Consider the following 21,156-nt stretch of genomic DNA (forward strand, 5'->3'; position numbering starts at 1 on the left):
ATGATCGGACACCATCTTTGTCAAATACTTGCCAACTGTCCTATTCATTCGTTCTACCATACCATCCGATTGCGGATGATACGCGGTAGTTCTTGTTTTCTTCATGCCTAGTCTATCACATATTCCTTGGAATAGATCACTTTCGAAGTTCCTGCCTTGGTCACTATGGATCTCCAAAGGCACTCCAAATCGGCTGATATATTCTTGGATCAACTTATCTGCAACGGTGGCGGCCTTCTGGTCTGGAAGTGCGTAAATCTCGACCCACTTAGTGAAGTAATCCATTACTACCAACATGTACTTGCCCCCATTTTCACTTTCTGGAAATGGCCCTGCAATGTCCAAAGCTATTCTTTCAAACGGGCTTCCAACATTATATTGTCTCATAGGAGCTCTCCTTTTCCGGTGAGGCCCGTTACTCGTAGCACAAATAGTACATTTCTTACACCAGTCTTTTACGTCGTCGGAACTGTTCATCCAATAAAACCGTTCCCGAATTCGCTGAAGGGTTTTCCTTACACCAAAATGCCCTCCCGATGGACTGTCGTGTAACTGACGAAGTACTTCGGCTATTCTGCTCTTTGGGATCACCAACTGTCTTCTCTTCTCTGAACCGTCATCATTTTCCAGGACTCGTTTAAGCAAGCCATCTTCGATGATAAATGAGTCCCACTGGGCCCAATACGTCTTAACTACTGAGCATAGGTTTGATATTTCCTGCCAAGGTGGTCGACGGTTTTCCTCTTTCCATTTTCGGATTTTCTGTATAACTGGATCTCTCTCTTGTTCTTCCCTTATCTTAGTAGGCGTCCAGTCGTCGTTGACAATCGTCGTTCTTAGCACTGCTGCTTCCTTGGATTCCGTTTTGTTGCAGTGGGGACACTCTGCTGGGCATGGCCGTCTGGAAAGAGAATCAGCGTTTCTGTGGCTAACTCCGGCTCGGTGCTCAATCTTAAAATCGTATTCTTGGAGTCGTTCGATCCACCTGGCTATCTGACCCTCTGGATTCTTAAACTGCATCAACCACTTAAGGGCGGCATGGTCGGTTCGGATTAAAAACTTCCTTCCATAGAGGTATTGATAGAAGTGCTCTACTGATTTCACTACTGCCAGAAGTTCTCTTCTCGTGACGCAATAATTCCGCTCAGGTTTTGAAAGAACTTTACTAAAATATCCGAGGACTCGTTCCTGTCCTCCTTGAATCTGAGACAGCACTCCTCCAATTCCCACATTACTTGCATCTGTATCTAAGATGAACTCTCCTTCTGGCAGTGGATACCCTAAAATTGGTGCTGTTATTAAATGCTTTTTCAAGGTCTCAAAGGCATTTTGGCAGTCTGTATCCCAGCGGTAATCTCTTGCTTCCTCCGTAAGTCGCGTTAATGGCTTAGCGATATCTGCAAACTTCTTAATAAACCTCCGGTAGTAAGTACATAGTCCAAGAAAACTTCTCACTTGATGTTTGTCAGTTGGTTTTGGCCATTCCTTAATGGAATCGATTTTTCCCTTATCCACGGCCACTCCTTCTTTACTGACTATATGACCCAGGTAATTGACTTTACCTTGAAATAGCTGGCACTTCTTGGGGTTTAACATCAATTGGGCAGCTTTAAGTCGATTAAAAACGTTTTCTAAATTCCTCAAATGGTCTTCGAATGTCTCCCCCAAGACGATTATGTCATCTAAATAAACCAGGCATGTTTTCCAAGATAACCCTCTCAACACATTTTCCATAAGCCTCTCAAATGTCGCAGGAGCATTACAAAGTCCAAATGGCATAACGTTGAATTGCCACAATCCAGATCCTGTGGTGAAGGCTGTCTTTTCTTTATCGACTGGGTCCATTTCTACCTGCCAGTATCCAGACTTCAAATCCAAAGTAGAAAACAATTTACTTCCAGCCAATGTGTCCAATGTGTCATCGATCCGAGGCAGAGGATAACTATCTTTCTTGGTAACGTTGTTCAGCAAACGGTAATCCACACAGAACCTCGTCGTTCCGTCTTTCTTCTTAACCAGGACCACCGGAGAGACCCATGGGCTCGTAGAAGGTTCTATCACCCCGTCTTTCTTCATTTCCTGAACAATCGTTTCAGCTTCCTCTCTTTTCGCCTGTGGTAATCGTCGAGCTGTTTGACGAATTGGCTTAGCATTACCAGTATCAATTTTATGCTTAACAACGGTAGTTCTTCCCGTCTTCCCTCCTTTCGGTACGAAAATATCACGATACTGCCGAAGAAATTCCCTTAATTTCCTTTTCTCCATCTGATTTAGAGACTGTCCTGCAACTGCAACCATTTGGTCGAATTTGTCGTTGGAATTATCAGATGTTGTCGCCTGACGGATTATGGATGTCACAGGTACACAAGTTCCTACTTTTGTCTCTTTCTTTATGGTCACTGGGTAGTCGTTGACATTGATAAGTCTCACAGGAATTTCTTTAGCCGAAGTCACCAATTCCTTTCCAATTATGATTCCACGGCCAACCTCATCGTCGTGGTTCCAAGGCTCCATCATAACAGGTCTCCCTTCGTCTACAATTCCCTGTAGTCGCGCTACTATGATCGTTTCGCTTCTCGCAGGCACGACTGTATCTTCTGTAATGGCTGCTTGCACAGTGTTGTCATTATGTGGATGGAGAAATACCTCCTCGTTGCCAACTTTGATTACCTTATTCTTAAAATCCAATTGGAATCCATGCATATTCATTACGTCCATTCCTAATATAACATCCTCTTCGATGTCAGCAACTATAACAGTATGGACAAACTTTTCTGCCCCAATTCCCAATTGTACCTGGATTTCTCCATGAATGTTGGCATTTTCACCTGTAGCGGTCCGAAGTCGTAACCTCGTTGGTAACAGTTTCTTTCGGCTGTTTATAACTGTCGGGCGTATAATGGTTCTGGTCGCTCCGGTATCCACCAACAACGTATGCTTTTTACCATTTAACACGGCAACCTTGATTATTCAAATGCCAAAAATTAAATAAAAATAGGCTATTTCTTACAACAGTTTTACGAACAAGTAAAAAAAGTTAACACAAAATTCTACATAGTAAACGATAGAAAAAACAAATAAAAAAAAAGTTCCTAACAAATTTCACGTTTGGTTTTACCTTGCCTTGAATTTTTTGTTACGTATGCGCGCCCATTGGCATGCTTATATATTTTGAAGCATATAGCACAACATCCTTTTTTTAATTAAGATCAATCTATTTTAGTTGGCGTTGCAGTTAAAAGTCAAAAAGGATTTTCTTTTATTCCAAAAGCAAGCATTTTTAAACATAAAGCTTTTTGGAATTCTGTTATTTGCTTTTGATCTACTTTGTTTCATATTTTTATTGAATAAATAACAAGCATTTTCGAAACAAGTTCGAGTAAGCAATTCTACTGTTACTTTACGGTAGCATTTAAGGCTTCGTCTTACAGAAGTTGAATATGACGACATCTGGTCAGATAAATCAATAAACGTTTTTGCTTTGTTATAATCAACAACTTGGTTTGAAATTTATTTATTCTGCTTAGAACTTCAACTAGCGTTTCTGCCTATAATTTCCCCTTTTTTTTCAATTTTGTTGACAAAATTTCTTTTGGAATTCCGTTTCTATTTTTTTTTGAGCGTGTCGACAAGATGGGTTTTTCTTTCAAGTAGTTTTTGTGCTAACTCGGTGCTGGTCATGCCTTTACCAAGACACCCACCCATAAGTTCAAAAACAATCTTAGTGGCTACCAGCGTATCATTTGATTTTTCTGTTCCGCAATATATTTTCGAATGGTTAGTATACCCTCTAGGGAGACATAGGTTGAAAAGCTTAATTCCGAATTTATGCCGTTTTCCTTTGACATATTGTCGAAAAATTAAGTGCGCTCGGAAGGGTACCATTGTTTGGTCTATACAGACATTTTCGTCAGGAAGGATAACTTGCTTGTACTTCTTATTTAGGGAGTCAATCAGGAATCGGATTTTGCTTAGTCGGTCTCCTTCTTCACATTGTTCATTGTTAGCGAAATGCCACATTCTTAAAATATTTTCAAAGCGGTTTCGAGACATTCGATTTGCCGCTTCAGGCAGCAATAAAGTTCATAATGTTTCCAATACTTAATCTAAAAGATGGCATGAGGGTCTCTTCCGTAATGGCTTTTATTATGGATTGTTCCGCGTAAAAGTTGGTTTCGGTTACTAAAGTATTTATTAGCTCCTCGTCAAGAAATAATTTATAGTAAGCAAATATATCTTCACCTTCCATATCTTGTACTTATTTGACCAAACCAATGTCCTCATGAAAATCAAAGTCTTTGGAATCTCCAACGACTACGCCCCAATCTGACACAACTTCTTGCTTTCAACATTTTAGGAACCATTTGTTTCAGAATCCTCAGTCAAAAAAACATAGTCAGGAAAGTTTTACGCTAGTTTGTGCTATTGTTAGTCGGAAAAAAATTGCAGAAATCTTTGACCATTCATTCATACCACAATTATTATTATATTTTTTTTAATTTTTGAAACTACATTCTTAATACCTATTGGGACACAATCTTGAGTTTTGTTTTGGTGTTATAACTTTGGTAAATAATACAATTCCCTGAGTGATGATTTAAAACACTCGGTAAATAAAATCTCATATTTTATACAATATGCAAAAGACAAAATTACTAACCTTCAAGGTCCAGCTCCTTAATCCTACGTCGTTTTACGATGTGTTCGCTGGAAGTCAATACACTACTGCCTGCACTCGAGCTATCTTGTTTGTACACAGGATCATTATCTAAGCCATTGTGATCCTCGGTATCATCGCTCATATTGTCATCCCATAAACTCTGCAATCTCCGTTGTTATTTCTCGTAAGACATTATGCACAATAATTAATGTATTACAGCACGTTGCAAATATTTCTTTATAACTGACGTCCTCGAGTTACCGATCTCAACGTTTTCGTCAAGGTTAGGCGTGGTAACTCCACTCTTAAATGTGTATATAAAAGTATACACGTGGCGCACAGAGACATTTTCCATTCTCTGCGCCGCGTGTATGCTTTTGGGGCACACACCAAACACACATGCGCACTAATATTTTTTGTCAAAAATGTTGTTTATTATTTTAATTAAGTAATGTAGAGATAGCTTAAAAAATCCGTGGCCCAACGGAACTCTGCACTGATTTGGCGTGGCGGCCAAAGTGTTAAATTCCACAAGGAAACTAAGTTCCTGTAGCCGGCTGTATACCATGTATCACAAAAATTTTTTTGTTAAAATCCTTTATACAGTGCTAGTCAAAAGTCCGTTCCCCCCCTCGTATCTTTTGAACGGTTATTGTTATAATAGTGAAATTTGGAGGGAGGTAATAAACAGACGTAGGCTTCTTAACTAGTCATAACAGGTGACGTAATAGTGAGAGATGACGTTACAGCGCCACTGTGACAGATAATTTTAAATGGGACCTTATGGCAAGTGATACCTCGTTTGAAAGGTATTGAAAATATCTATTCAGTCATAATAATTTTGTTTGAGTTTAAGCTCATTTTGATGAATCAATTAAATAAATACTAAAATTGTAGCTTCTCATTTAATTGATAAATATTTAACAACCAGTTCTTATAGTAAGTGTTCAAAATGTGCTCCATCTACTTCCTGACAGTAATGCATCATATTTCTAAACTCTTGCCGTACTCGTTCAAATGTGTCGGGGGAAATTGCCCTACATTCTTCAACAATTCGTTGTTTCAAAATGTCAATATTGTCGGTTGCTGTAGCGTAAACTTTAGATTTTAAGTATCCTCACAGAAAAAAATCTAACGGTGTGAGTTCCGGTGACCGAGCTGGCCATTCTATCGTACCTCGTCGTCCAATTCATCTACTACGATATTCTTCATCTAGGTAACGTCTTACTGCACCATAATGATGTGCAGATACACTTCACCGGTTAAGTTAGTATTGAGAAAAACAGGCCCAACTATGTGGTTTCCCAAAATACCTGCCCAAAAAAATACCTTCCGTGTTTCACGAAAGACGTGAGGATTTGTGTCATTCCAATACTTCACATTGTGTGTGTTAACATTTCCATTGAGAGAAAAAGTACTTTCGTCACTAAAACAAATTGTTTTTATGTAATTGGGCTGTTGGTTAATTTTATTGGACATATTTTCACAGAATTCTAGTCTTCGGTCGGAGTGATCATCTGAAAGTTGGTGCACAATTTTTAATTTGTATGGATGACATTTGTTTTCAGCCAACACTCGGTGTACTGTCTTTTGACTGATTCCATAAATAGATGCAACTTGGGATGTAGAAGAAGTAGGGTTCACTACCATTTCTGAAATTATGTTAATTTTTTTGTCGTCACTAATTGTTGGTCGACCAGATCGTTTGACATCTTGAACACTACCTGTTTGTTTAATCTACCGAAGAAGCTTCCTCAAATAAGCTCTCGATTCACCAATTATTAACACAGCTGTTACTTTGTCGGCTACAGTACGTACCATTCTGCCTTTGTAAAAATTTAAACGTCTCGTTAAACAATATTTAAACTAAATATTAACTAAGAACAACTAACTAAAAACAACTCGACTAAACTAGGCAGAAACAGAAACTAAATATTCAGGTATAAACGCGTTTGCAAACTAAAAGTAACTAGAGAGTTGACTAAACTAAGTAGAAACAGAAACTAAATATTGAGTTATAAACGCTTTTGCAAACTAAAAACAACTAGAGAATTGACAAACGTCAAATTTTTTGACAAATAACCAAAGGCGGACGATAGAATTTTTATTAATTAAACGTCAAACCAGAATTTTAATGTTTATTTTCTTTATTTATTCGTCGAAATCATCTTAAATCCAAACAAAATTAGAATGATTGAATAGGTATATTGAAATTATTGTAGTTTCGCATTTAATTAATAAATATTCTTACGTTCGCCTCTAGTTAATTGTCAAAAAATTTTATATTGATGTACAATAGATAGTTTAGAATTGAAAAATGTCAACTTTTTGACAAGTAACCAGTGGCAGAGGTTTTAATATTTAATAATTAAATGCGAAACTACAATTTTAGTATGGTTGAATAGGTATTTTCAATACCTTTCAAACGAGATATCACTTGCCATAAGGTCCCATTTAAAATTATCTGTCACAGTGGCGCTGTAATGTCATCTGTCACTATTACGTCACCTATTATGACTAGTTGAGATGCCTACGTCTGTTTATTACCTCCCTCCAAATTTCACTATTATAACAATAACCGTTCAAAAGATACGAGGGGGGGGAACGGACTTTTGACTAGCACTGTATATATACCTTTTATAAAGGATTTTAACAAAAAATTTTTAAAGTGTTAAATATACATCAAAATTGAAATAACTTTTACAAGTAACATAAAAATAGTTGCTTTACCAGTAAACATATTTTTTAATGTTCTTCATTGAAGCACGCTAGACATAATGCAGGTTTTCCATCACATTTTTCACAGTATGTTTTAACTTTTCTACCGGCCTCACTACTAGTCATGCCTCTTTTTAAAATTTTGTAACATCCTGTACACTTTCTTCTCTTTGTATTATCTACATCGCTTTGCCTGAGTGCCGTCAAGAGGCACTCTGAGAGGCGTTGGCTGCTCTGCTCCAAATCTTCAGATTCTCAATATCCACAATAAGTCGACAATACACAGAACAACGTAACAATATTTTGCCTTATTCGCTGTCATTCCTCATATATGTAATTTGTTTTATCTTCATTCATATTAAGACCGTATCTAATTTTTCTAAACTTGTGAAAATACACTTCTCCAAGAAATTAACGCACCACTTCAATAAATCAATTTTATTTGTAAACAGGCAAAAAATAAAAAATAAAACTTCACCAGATTTATTCTAAATTTTATTATTAATTATAACAATTTGTCTAACCATTAGAAAATGGTTGAAGTACAGGAGAAAAAAAAAATAAAACGGAAAATTCTAAAAAAATAATGATAACAAAAGTAAACTAAAATATGAAAAAAGTCTTAATAACGAGTGTTTCCACCTCTACTACGTATAACAGCCTCTCATCGTTGGCCCATACTTAAAATTAATTGCCGTATTTCATTTTGGTCTAGTTCTCTCCAAATCTGGATCAGCCTCTCTTCCACTTCCTGTAAGTTGTTTGGTTGGATCGGTGTGGCTCCTAATCGCCTACCAAGGATATCCCAGAGATTTTCCATCGGATTTAAATCCGGACTATGTGCTGGCCATTCCATAGTGTTAATTTCTACCTCCTCTAGATAATTTCTGACGATCTGTGCAGCGTGAGGTCTGGCATTATCTTGCATTAGTAAGAAATTTTCACCGATATAAGGAGCGAATGGTACTACATGTTGCTCCAGGATCTCTAATATGTACCTTTCAGCTGTAACAGTTCCATTTTGTATGACCACTAGGTCCGTACGTGCGGTCAAAGAAATACCACCCCACACCATAAGGGATCCTCCAATAAAATATGTGATGTGTGAGAAGTTCTACTGAGCATATCGTTCGTTGGGTCGTCGCAACACACGAACACGTCTGTCGTTATTGTACAAACAAAATCGGGATTCATCAGTAAATAGAACTCGTTCCCAGTCAGCCTCTAACCAATTAACGTGTTCTCTGGCAAAATGTAGTCTCCCCCTTCGATGCTGTGTAGTTAATAGAGGACCTCGGGCGGCAATCCTAGGTGTTAATTTGTATTCCCTAAGTCACTGACGAACAGTTTCAGTATTAATTTGTAGAGCATGCGCGTCTCGAAGCTGAATTTGTAGACTTCGATGTGTTACAGAATGTTGTCGAAGAGCAGAAATTCTTAAAAATCGATCTTGAATTGGGGTAGTTACCAGGTTTCGCCCTTGCCTTGGTCTGCGAATATCATCCCTTATTTCGAGGAATCTTTCTAACACGAGTGAGACGGATGTGTGAGACAGATTAAACCCACGACCAATTCTTCGGTAACTCCAACCTTCTTCCGACAGTATCACTGCTTGGGCACATTCATCTCGGGTTAAATTACGTGATTGACGCTCCATAATAAACACAATTAACAATAATCAACAATTAAACAGTAGCCGAATAAAATTCGTGAACACTTGGAAATTAGTATATTTATAGAATTAGTACATTTTTGCTTCTTTTTGTTTTGTTCCAAAAAAAAAACTATAGCGATAAAAAACAGTCAATAAATATAGAGTGTACGAATAGCATACACAAGGGGCTTGCAAAATATAACATTACAATGGAAATTTTTATTAACGCTAATAAAATACTTTAATATTTCAAAGTGGTGCGTTAATTTCTTGGAGAAGTGTATAAGTTTTTGTTTATATTGTTCAAATGTAATATTTTTACGGCATTTCAATATTTTTATTAATCATACCATTCTGTTTCAGCTACTGACATACCAATCCGAAGATAGATTGGGTAGTGGTATAAATGGCACTGAAAATATTAAGTCACATCCTTTCTTCAAGTCAATTTCGTGGAGTTCGTTAAATTACTCAGTTTAATATGTCGTGCTTTTACACTAAATGTACGTGATTGTATTGCATTTGTGGTATTACTATTATCTATTTCATATGTTCAATTTGGTATCATCTTGGACATTGGAATGTAAACAATATTAAGCACTTAAACCTAATAGTATTTTAATACTCAAATAGTGTATTTAGTTTTAAGAAATCAAGAAATTAGGTTGATGACTGTTCAGGTTCAAATTATAATATTTAACACGCTTTGTTCATCAGAATTTAAATCATCCATATGTTTATATTAGTTCGGGTACCATGGTTGTAGAATAAACTACAATTTTAAATTAAAACATTTCCATATTGTAGGTAATATAGATATACCCTAACAAAATAGTTTTAGAGCCTAGTTTTTACAGAAGCTGACAGAGAAACGATTAAGTTCTAAACAAAGTTTTCTTCGAAATATTTGCATTTGAAGTTTATACATTTTTTTATATGGTCAAAAAAAAACCTGGAAAATAAAGTTTTGAAAGTCTTCAACAGCTTCTCTGGCATTCATATTTCGTTTGGCAGCGGGGAACAAGAAAAAGTAGTGAAGCGATGAATCCGATTAATATTAGCATTTGTGCTCTTCGGTCAAATCTTTCTCACACCTAAATGTTCAAGAAAATCGATTGTATGTAGTCTGCGATATATCAAGAGTATATCGGCCTGTAAATTCTATATAGGCCAATTAAGTTAATTTTTCACTCGACACAACTGGTACATTTGAATAAATTTTAATTAACAATAAAAAAGGTATTCCTCCTCCTCCTAAGTGCCTTTTCTGTTGAGGTTGGCGATGAATATGACAAATTTCTCTCTGTTCTGGGCTTGATGAATTAATTCATTTCCTCTTGTGTGGGTCCAATCTCTGATGTTTCGTAGCCAAGATTTTTCTTTCGTCCTATGCCCCTTTTACCTTCAATCTTGCCTTCTAATTTTACCTGGAGCTGCTTAAATTCCCTATGGCGCATTATGTGTCCTAGATATGACGTCTTTCTAATTTTGATAGTATTGACCAGATGAGGGCGTGTCTTTATTGCTCTCAGTACTTCTTCATTCGTAGTTCTGCTGGTCCAGCTTATTCTTAGCATTCGGCGGCACATCCACATTTCAAATGAATTTAATTTGTTGACGTCATACTGTTTTAATGTCCAGGTCTCACAGCTATATGGTAATAGAGACCACACATAACACTTTAGTGTTCTCAAGCTTATTATTGAGACTGATAACTTGGGGTTACAGAGCATTTTACGCATATTCATGAAACCAGATCTTGCTATTTCATTGCGTCTTCTAATTTCTTTTGAGTGGTCTAGTTGACTATTTAATTCTCTGCCGAGGTATATGAAGCTTTGGGAACTCTGAAGGGTGATACCATTTATTAGTATGTTAGGTGTAATTTGTTCATGGGGATTTTTGTGGAATACCATAATTTTGGTTTTGAAAAGTTAATGTCTGTGGCTTTCTTCTGATATGTTCATCAATATTTTTAATTGGTCTTCTGTTTCTGCTAATACTACGGTGTCATCGGCATATCTTATATTGTTAATGATGATTCCATTGGCTCCGGCACCTTCAGGGCGATCTTCAAGAGAAGCTCTAATTATATGTTCGGTATATACATACTTGGTGTTTCCGTTCTCCGTTCGAATGCATCCTGTGTGGTTCCAGTATGTATTACTTATGATAGCTATGTCCTGTCCGTCCAACCCTACTTCTTTTAGCACCTCAATCAATTTTCCGTGTTTGATGCGGTCGAAGGCCTTTCTATAATCGACAAAGCACACATACAGCCGTTTTTGAACCTCAAGATACCTTTCTGCCATCAGTGTCAATCCCATAATTGCTTCTCTAGTGCATGTACCCTTTCTAAAACCATATTGAGAACGACTCAGGTATTCTTCACACTTATTGTGAATTCGGTTATAAATTATTCACATAAAAATCTTAGCGGCATTACTCATTAGGGATACAGTTCGATGGTCTTCACATTTCCTTGCTTTTTGTTTCTTTTGGAAGAGCTATATATGTGGATGTTATAGCCAGTCATGCGGTATTATGCCATGTTCATATATAATGTTGCAGACGTATGTTAATTTCCTGACAGCATTATCACTTACGTGTTTAAAATGTTCGGCTGTTATTAGGTCTTCGTCGAGTGCCTTGTTGTTCTTTGCGCCTTTTATTTCCTGCAAAACTTCTTCGGTGAGAATGTTTAATTTTTTTAATTGTTCTAATAAATCAACAGTTGTATACAGTCTTTTCTGATGATGCTTCATTATCAAAAGTTTTACGAAGCCATTCTATTCTCGTATTCTTGTTAAGTAAGGATTTAAAATCCTAAAAAAACATTCAACCTAAACCTTCACGGATGATTTCAAATTTTTGGACAAACTTGCTTCTTTTCATTCATGATTGGGAGTATTTTATTGTCACAGTTGTGTATAGGTGTACATTCGTTTAACTGGTCTCTATCCAATGATGTGATCCATCTAGTTCCAGAATATTTCTTAAGATCCCAGCTTCATCTGATTAGAGGTCTTTATTTTTCCCGTTCATAGTTGTCAAAATATTTTCTGCGTCATTGTCGTTCTTGGCTTTGCAACCTACTGTCGGTTTTGTCCTGTTCCAATATAATTTTTGATTTTTTCTATTCTTTTTTTTTCATTAATTTCCCAGTTTCGTACTCCTAATGTTCTTTAGTTTTCCTCCACGGGGTTTCTAAATCTTGCTTATATATTAGGCCCAGAGTTTGGCGCCATACAACTCAATACTTTCTATTATTGTAAATTTTTTTTTATTTCATAAATTTTTATTTTATTGTTATTTTATTATTTTAGAGTAGTTCATATAACTGTCTAGTGGCTGATCTTGCTGGAATGTATTACTTCGTTACACCCTGCTTTTGATGTTATTTGGACTCCCAACTATTTGAAGGTTTCAGATGAATATATAGTTGCAACTTTAATTTTTAGGCTTCTGCAACTAAGTACTCGGTTTGTTGTATATTAGTTGTACTAATAATATATTGCAGCACTCTCTTCTCCACACTGAGAGCGCTTCACTCATATATATTTTGAGCAGTATAGGTGCTATTCAGCAGCCTTGCTTTAGACCCTCCCTAATAGGACTTTCTCTAGTTACTTTGTGTCCAGTTTTAATATGTACCGTCATATTTTTGTAAAGCTGTTGTACTGCTTTTATATTTGTTTGTTTATTTCTTGTTTTCCATTGCTACCCAGAGCATTGAAAGTCGTACACTATCATATGCCTTTGTCAGATCTATAAAGACTATATGAGTTGAAAAATTATGAGCTGATGTCTTCTCAATAAGCTGCTTTAGAGAAGGAATGCTATTGTCCATAGAGTCTTGAGAATGAATTTATGAGACCTAGCTCTCTGTAGTTTGAACAATTTTTTTGTAGTTTTTTATTCTCTTCCATTGTATGCATATCTACAATTTGATGAATAATAATTTGTTTCCACATTTCGTATATTTTTGCTATTGTATTAATTGATTGACCATTTGTAAGCATTTTTACCATATACAACTTTTCGTTGTAGCTCTTCATCATCATCTAGCCTGCTTTGCTTATCTATCGAACAATCTTCATCATAATAATATTTTCTCCCAACAGTATGTTCAAATTTTTCATAATCACTAATCCATTCATATTTATTACTTTGCATCTCCTCAGCTTTCCCAAAAAATGTTTTTTATAGCTTCATATGTCCGTACTATTTAAATTCGGTTGAACTAGGTTTTTTGCTGCTGGAATTAATTTTTGCAAAATATCAGGTTTGTCACACGAAACATTTGCTTCTAGCGACATCGTTAAATTTGTTGGGAAATCAAAAAACTACTTATGACCACTGCGTAACAGATCCCAAATGCTCGTAAGCTATTGAGAATCATAAGTTTTTCATACTGCATAACGGTTGACGGTATACAGTCGGAGAAGAATGGTGTCGCCTGCGACACCATATTACTGTTCCTGGGTTATTATTGCAGTCTGTAATAGGCATTGTACTTTTTGTCAATTCCTGGCAATTTCAGATCGGATCAGATTATTATCTTTTCGATACTTTTTTATGTAGATGAACTCATTCATCATGTTAAACACTCAACTCTTTAGAGTTTATGTTTAAAATACTCGGGTCACATGATTATAGAAGAAGAAATGTTATGAAAAGCTTGATCATAGGGGATAATGTTGGTAGTAAAAGTCACTACGAAGATGGTCGAATAAAACTAAAACTGTTAGGGTCTCTGTATTTATGAAAGTATGACAGATTAGTGTGGTTTCTTCTTGGTATTGTATCCTTTCTTTATAAAATATGTACCGACAGCAAGTGCGTTTTCTTTTTGTGTTTTATTTTCGTCAACAGTTTTCTGCGAGTATTTAGGTTTTAGAACAATTAGTTTATTTATTGGTTGATTGTTGGTTCATTATTAACTTTAATTATCTTATTCCTTTCAGATGTAATTTTATCAGTCAATAAATAAATAGTTTATACCCGAACAGATTATATACTGTTTGCCAATTTAGAATTCTAATGAGCTAATTATATTAAATACTGAGTAACCTAATTTTTTGGTCAGTGATTGTAGTTATCGTTTCATAGCTAAGTTGCTACACGTACTAAATGTAATTATGAACTAAAAGCTTTAAAAATTTTAATGTATGCGATAATAACTGTGATTAGCTCGTCTATTGATAATTTTCTAAAATGATACCAAATTATTGTTTCGTAAAATGTTGCGTTTTTTTTATTAAAAATAAAAAATGTATTATTTATACTTTTTAATATTTTTTCTCGATTTTGAAATACGAATGAAAGACAGAAAAAACAAAATTATATGTAGCGATATCAATGTTTTTTTTTTTAAATCAAAAGTGCTCTTTATAAATTAAATCTGATAAAATACAACAATCACATTTTGTGTATCATAACAAAAACACGCAAATATTATATTAGAAATCACAACACTTTATTGATTTTTTTCTATTGTTGCCTGTCATTGATTCGAATTGCAAAATTAGCAAAATCTTGTCCTTATAGATCCTTTTGATGCAGACTATGAAAATTCTACGATATCATCACTTTAGCCCTAAACGATACAAAAGCACACTTATCCATAATATATGGTGACTTCATGACGGGCCAGTCTACCATTTCACTTGGTCGTCAGGTCAGTCAAAAAAAAATACTGATACTCTCTGACAATTTTTATATACAAAAAACCTAACATACATGGGAGAGATTAAAGGGGGTTATGACCTCATCCTCTGGTCGACGGCTACAAATTAATGTATAATTAAAACTTTATTATTATTTAGGAAACACGAGAAGTACTGATTATTAGATGATAGAGTAATGTTAAAAAAAAAATGGAAATACAAGTAACAATTTTAAACCTTAAAGAGGAAATAATAGTTATAGAAATAATTAATTTAATTTAAAAGTACAGATAATTAGTTAAAATATGCAGGTGCACTTTTATGTCGATTCCCGGAAAACTCAAAGCGGTTGTTCCTTCAACCCATACAAAAACCAAAGAAAAGAAAACCAATCCTAGCTGGTTATGGACGGTATCAAAAAAAAAAAGTAAATGCCCCCAAATTTAATTTTTGTTTCTTCCCTTTTTTTTGACTTCTGAATATTCCCTGCTTAGGGAGGATCGACTAAAAGGATACAACTGTATTCTTCTTTGGGTGCCGTGTCCGTATTCAGACGATGGCCGTCATCATGTTTACGATTTCCTGAAACCTTTCTCTGTCTGCTGCTGCGCGGAATAATTCTACTGTGGAACCACACCATTGTCTAATATTACGCAGCCATGAAAGTTTCTTTCGACCAATCCATCTCTTTCCTTCCAATTTTCCTTGTATTATAAGACGAAGTAGATGGTATTTAGGTCCTCTAATTATATGGCCGAAGTATTCTGTTTTTCTCCTCTTTATGGTGTTTATGAGCAGACGTTCTGAATTGATCATTTGAAGAACATCTTCATTGGAAGTGTGCGAAACCCACGATATTTTTAGAATTCTATAGCACCACAATTCGAATGCTTCTAACTTGTTTAGTATTGTGGTTTTTAACGTCCATGTCTCACAACCATACAATAGGATGGACCACACATAACATTTCAGGACCTTCTTACGAATATTCATCGACAGGTTTCTGTTGCATAAAACTGGTTTCCATTTCATAAAAGCCTTACGTGATATTTCGATCCTGGTTATTATCTCTTCATCAGAGTCACAATTTACATTTAACCAGCTGCCAAGGTATTTGAAATGATTTACCCTTTCGATCTCCTCTCCATTAAGAGAAATCAGACCTTGATCTATATTGATCTTTAAAACCGCCATCCATTTTGTCTTTGAAATGCTGATTTTTAGGCCTCTCCAATAACTTGCTTCACTGACTAGATTTAGTAATGTTTGGAGATCTTGTAAATTTTCTGCAATAATGGCTGTATCGTCAGCGTATCTAATATTGTTGATTACTTCTCCACCTAGTCTTACTCCCTCTTGGCTGTCATCCAAAGCCTCCCTAAAGATTTCTTTAGAGCACAGATTAAAAAGAGTGGGTGATAAAACACAAACCTGCCGTACTCCACGTTTGATGGATATTTTTTCAGTCGGACTGTCTTCAATTTGGATAGAAGCTACTTGATTGTAATATAAGTATTTCAGCAGTCTCATATCATAGTGGTCAAGTCCTGCTGCCAGTAGGCAATCGAAAAGTGTATCGTGTTGTACTCTGTCGAACGCCTTCTCGAAGTCGATGAAACAAACATAAACATTCTTTCGGAATTCACAATAATAGAACGCGCATACAGAATAGTGCCTCTCTAGTTCCTAGACCGTTTCTAAATCCAAATTGCTTATTACCCATCCTACTTTCGCATAGAAGGAATACTCGGTTTTGTATAATTCGTAAGAGTATCTTCAGTGTGTGACTCATCAAACTAATTAGTCTAAAATCGCTGCATTTGGCGGGCCTGCTTTTCTTTGGTAATGTTATAAACAGTGACAACTGTATTAGGTATTGTCAATTCTCGTTACGTATAAAAAAGCTAGGGGCAGACAAGGTCTTTTAACCTTGAAGGAGGAAAAAGTTTGGTCAAAGTAAGTAGAACAAAAAACCGAATTCTCTTAATAAGTTTATTAAGGCTTTGTGACCTTCGAATGGTTGAACGGTATTTCATGGTATAGGAATTGATTAAATGAATACATATTTCCGATATATTTCAAAGTATAAAAAATATTCACCGGTAACGATTTTACAATGAAAACTATCGAATAATTTTAGGACTTTCGGGCTTAAAAGTACAGGATATTCATCACAGAATATTTGTCTTTAAGATGATACGAAGTTTTACAATAAAAAATGAAAAGAATCGAATATATAGATATGATTTTTGGATTTGAAAGAAATACTTAAGGTCATGATGGAGTCTTTTAATTTCTCAATATATTTATATATAAAATGTTTCTTACGAAATTGGCTGACGAAATGAAATTTAGGAAACAAAATAAGCATTTATTAATTATTTCAGTTACCGGAGTGGTACTTTAGGGGGGAGGGGTATTTTTTGCGTTTTTTATTCGATAGTATAACTTTTTAAGAGTATCCAGTTAAAATTTCCGAGTGATCGAAGCAAAATTAATGGACTTATAGACATTTAGGAGTGTGGTGAGTGAGGTTCTTGTCAAATAATGACATTGATTAGCCACCTTATTATTTAAGGTTATTGGTCGAATGAGTTGAAGCGCGGTATTTAGAACTAGAAGTCGCGAGTTCGATTCCAATGAGGGAATATATTTTGAAGTTATACTTCTATACGCGCGTTCGACGTTGGAAATTTGTACGGGAGTGAATCGGCAAAATCATTACATATGTAAGATATAGGTAAGAGAGAGACAGAAGATATATTTTCTCTCTCTTTCTCGACAATAAAAATATTCACTTTGTAAATATATTTAATATTTATTAATATTATTATTTATGTGATATGTTTTGTATTATTTATTAAATGTTCATAATTATTTTAGGCTTTTGTATTTCAAAATAATAATTACAATAAATCACTGTATGTCCGAAAACTATCAATTTTGAAATACATTACTGTCATGTCTAATTGTCAAATTTTTTGCGTGTTTTGTTATTACGCTGGTATATGTGAGTTTGAATCCCAATATGAATTTCCTTTTTTATTTTTGATATATTTAAAAACTCTACGTTAATCTTATTAAATATATGTAATATACGCAAAAATGCAAAATGTTGGTTTTTTTTTTATCTTCTACAAACATTTTTTGAAGTTATACTTCTATACGCGCGTTCGACGTTGGAAATTTGTACGGGAGTGAATCGGCAAAATCATTATATATGTAAGATATAGGTAATAGAGAGAGACAGAAGATATATTCTCTCTCGAGAATAAAAATATTCCTTTTGTAAATATATTTAATATTTATTAATATTATTATTATTTTTTTGATTAATATTATTATCATGGTAAAATAAACATATGCGTAAGTAAGTTGTATATTGTCATTTTTAAATACTTATGAATATTGCATTTTAATTTGCATTGTATTATTATTTTATATTATGTTGCAGTGTATTGTATTGTATTTTGATATTAATAACAAAATAAACAATTAATTTTACTGCAGAGTATGTGTAAACATTTTTTTTTGCATTCAACTTCTTTTATACATATATGAAAATAAAAATATACATTTCTCATCAAAATATTGATTCAATCCTTCATTTACTCTACTCCTATTACAGGTCAAATGTTGTTTATATACAGCAAACGAGGCACCATATACCTATATACCTAATTATGTTTCTCTTTCTGCTCTCTCTTACCTATAGCATTACATATGTAATAATTGTGCAGATTGACTCCCATATAAATTTGTAACGGCGAACGCGTGTATAGAAGTATAACTTCTACCGGCAGTCCCACTGGACTGCCACACCCGTTTTTTCTTAAACGCGTTGTTCTCAGAATAATTTTTTGTAGTCGGTATTCAATGTATCTCAAAAACTGCTTGATCGATCCTTCTCAAATTTTGCATACTTTTGTAGATAAATTATTAGGTCCTAACGTTGAGATATTGTCCATTTTGTTGTTATAATTAATTTATGTCCAATTTTAACAAAAAATGTTTCAAACGTTCTAAAAATTTGTCTTTTTCCACTTTTGAAATTTGAAAAAACGATAAAATAAACCGTATCTGGACGTTTCGACCTAGGAAAACTCATAATCTAAGATAAATCTTTGTGGTTTTTTGTCAACAGATATAGGATGAATACCGCAAAGTAACTTTTTTTTCATCTTGGAAAATTAGCTGTCATTTTCTTAATTTTTGTACTATAATATACTAATGTTATAAATAAATTTAAATTAAACAAGTTAAAAAAAAATCTTAAAAATATATTTATAATATTGAAAGTTGACCCTACCGCCCCCTCTTAACAAAATGTAATACAAAAACCCTAAAAACTTTTCTCCAACAAACTTAAAAAATTATATAATATTTTCTTAAAAAAGACACCTCAGAATTAGCCGACCAACCTCTTCGCTTACATAGTTGGTCAGAATAACTCTTCGAGATGCCGACACAGCATAGTTCATTATGCTGTAATGCCGATAACAAGTCAAGTGCCAAGGCTTGTCACGAGAGGGTGCTGTTTCATACCAACTTTAAGAATTAAAAATGCCTCAAGAATTAAGTAGTTATTTAATGAATATTATTGATTTGAATTTTAGTTACAAAGGATTTAAGAATTAATTTACTGACGTACTCGTTACACTAATAGTTGCTCGATATTAGTATAATCATAACTAACAACAATATTATTAGTTTAATTTCACAGTATCTCGAGAACCTATTGCGAGACCCTAAGGAAGGATATGTCGGTAAAGGTAAAGAAAAGATATAATTATTCTTTATTACATTTATTTAAATGTTCACAAGTAATTTGTTCAGATAACAGATGATTTTGGTAAATATAAAACGTAATTATATATACAATATGTACAATTTTTACATTAGTTACTACGCACATCTGCTGTTCCTTTTCCCATAGATATATTAATTTTTAATAAATTAGACTAACAAGGCACAATCATTCTAGTTTGTAAGAAAATTAAAAAACTTGTATTAGACCCTGTAGATACTACTAGATGGTAAAGTTTTATACAAAATAAGAACGGTGGTAGTTGAATAAACTATAGTGTATAATGGTCTAAATATAATACGCATGGATATATACTTTAAACATCGAAATTCTATTTATATTCAATGTATGATATACACGAATAATAAGAGATAGGCGGATAATTATAAAAATAACAGTTTTACATATTATTTAAAATTGACCAAATTCTACAAGAACACTTTTCAACACAATAAAAACCACCCATAAATCAAGTAAGTATCTGAATTACTTTTAACATTACATTATCAGAATAAGGACTAGATGGAGTTATGAAAATATACCACAAGACCTGGTACGTTTTAGCAGTTCATTGTACATTTTTGCTCCGTAAAAGAAAAATTTACTTCATATTAAAGACTTATAGTAAAGTACTAGTATAGTAACCGTATTAGCATAGTTATTGAGGAGATAAACAGTTAGGTTACCCGTATTATAACCAATTATTATATTTTAAATAACTGTAATGCTATTTCCATACAAAAACGAGATACTACTAGTCTATTATCAAAGATAATATACTATACTAAAATTCACATTCAGATGGCAGCGTTACAAAGATAGGCCTGTGCTTTCTATATGTCAGAACTAACTACAGGGTTGTCAAAGTTTTTAATCGTACGGTATGGGCCGGCCCCTATAAAAGAATTATAATTTGGGAAATATTTATGAATGTACAATGGAAAAATATTGCTTTTTGAAGTTTTTTTTTAAATTATATAATTTTTCTGTTGCTATTTTAAAAATAGAAAGTTATATTTCAGGAATCTAGTTTTTTCGGTTTTATACCTTCTTTTCAAAATTGTTTGCAATTCGTGGAAATGAAATAATTATTTCTACAATCCCTTTTTAATCTAATATTCTTTTAATGACACCAAACTTTCTCTACTTGAATTTACAGTTACAGGCATTAGAAAATAATTAAGAATTAAGAAAATATAATTATAAATTCAAAATTATTCTTTAATGCCTGCAATTATAAATTCAGCTAGATAAAATGTTGGGAATCATTAAAAGGATATTTAGTTGGTGTCAGACGTTTGTGTCATGTCAATCTCAAAAAGTGTAATACAATTCAAAAAAAGTAATTTTTTAAATAGTGAATGCACAAAAATAGTGTTAAATGTTTTTAACTATTTGTCAAACAGCAACAATGATAAAAGTTTATCAACAATAGTGCGGGAAGTTTCTGCTATGACTGGAGTCTCTGAACGAACGATTATCTGATATATAGAGGTAAAAGTAAAAATGGGCTACTCCCAACTCCCATAAGAAAAAAAGAACCGATTCGATTAGCCGTGAGAATAAATACGATGAAGTAACTCGCTTTGAAATAAGACAAGTAGTGCACGGTTTTTTTATGGACAACGTTTTCCAAACCTTGACGTGG

At 34.1% G+C, this 21,156-nt stretch overlaps 1 protein-coding gene across 1 annotated transcript in view; it reads left to right on the forward strand.

Annotated features, from left to right (window-relative positions):
• The window catches only part of LOC140441703 (ribosomal protein S6 kinase-like 1), a 75,195-nt gene extending 60,876 nt beyond the window's left edge, over positions 1-14,319 (forward strand). The window contains exon 12 of the mRNA XM_072532586.1: positions 9,396-14,319. Within this exon, the coding sequence (XP_072388687.1) occupies positions 9,396-9,512 (117 nt within the window). The 3' untranslated portion in view covers positions 9,513-14,319. The remainder of the gene's footprint in view (positions 1-9,395) is intronic.
• The last annotated feature ends 6,837 nt before the right edge of the window (positions 14,320-21,156 follow it).

Source organism: Diabrotica undecimpunctata, chromosome 5 (genome assembly GCF_040954645.1).
Source record: "Diabrotica undecimpunctata isolate CICGRU chromosome 5, icDiaUnde3, whole genome shotgun sequence".
Classification (NCBI taxonomy): Eukaryota; Metazoa; Arthropoda; class Insecta; order Coleoptera; family Chrysomelidae; genus Diabrotica; species Diabrotica undecimpunctata.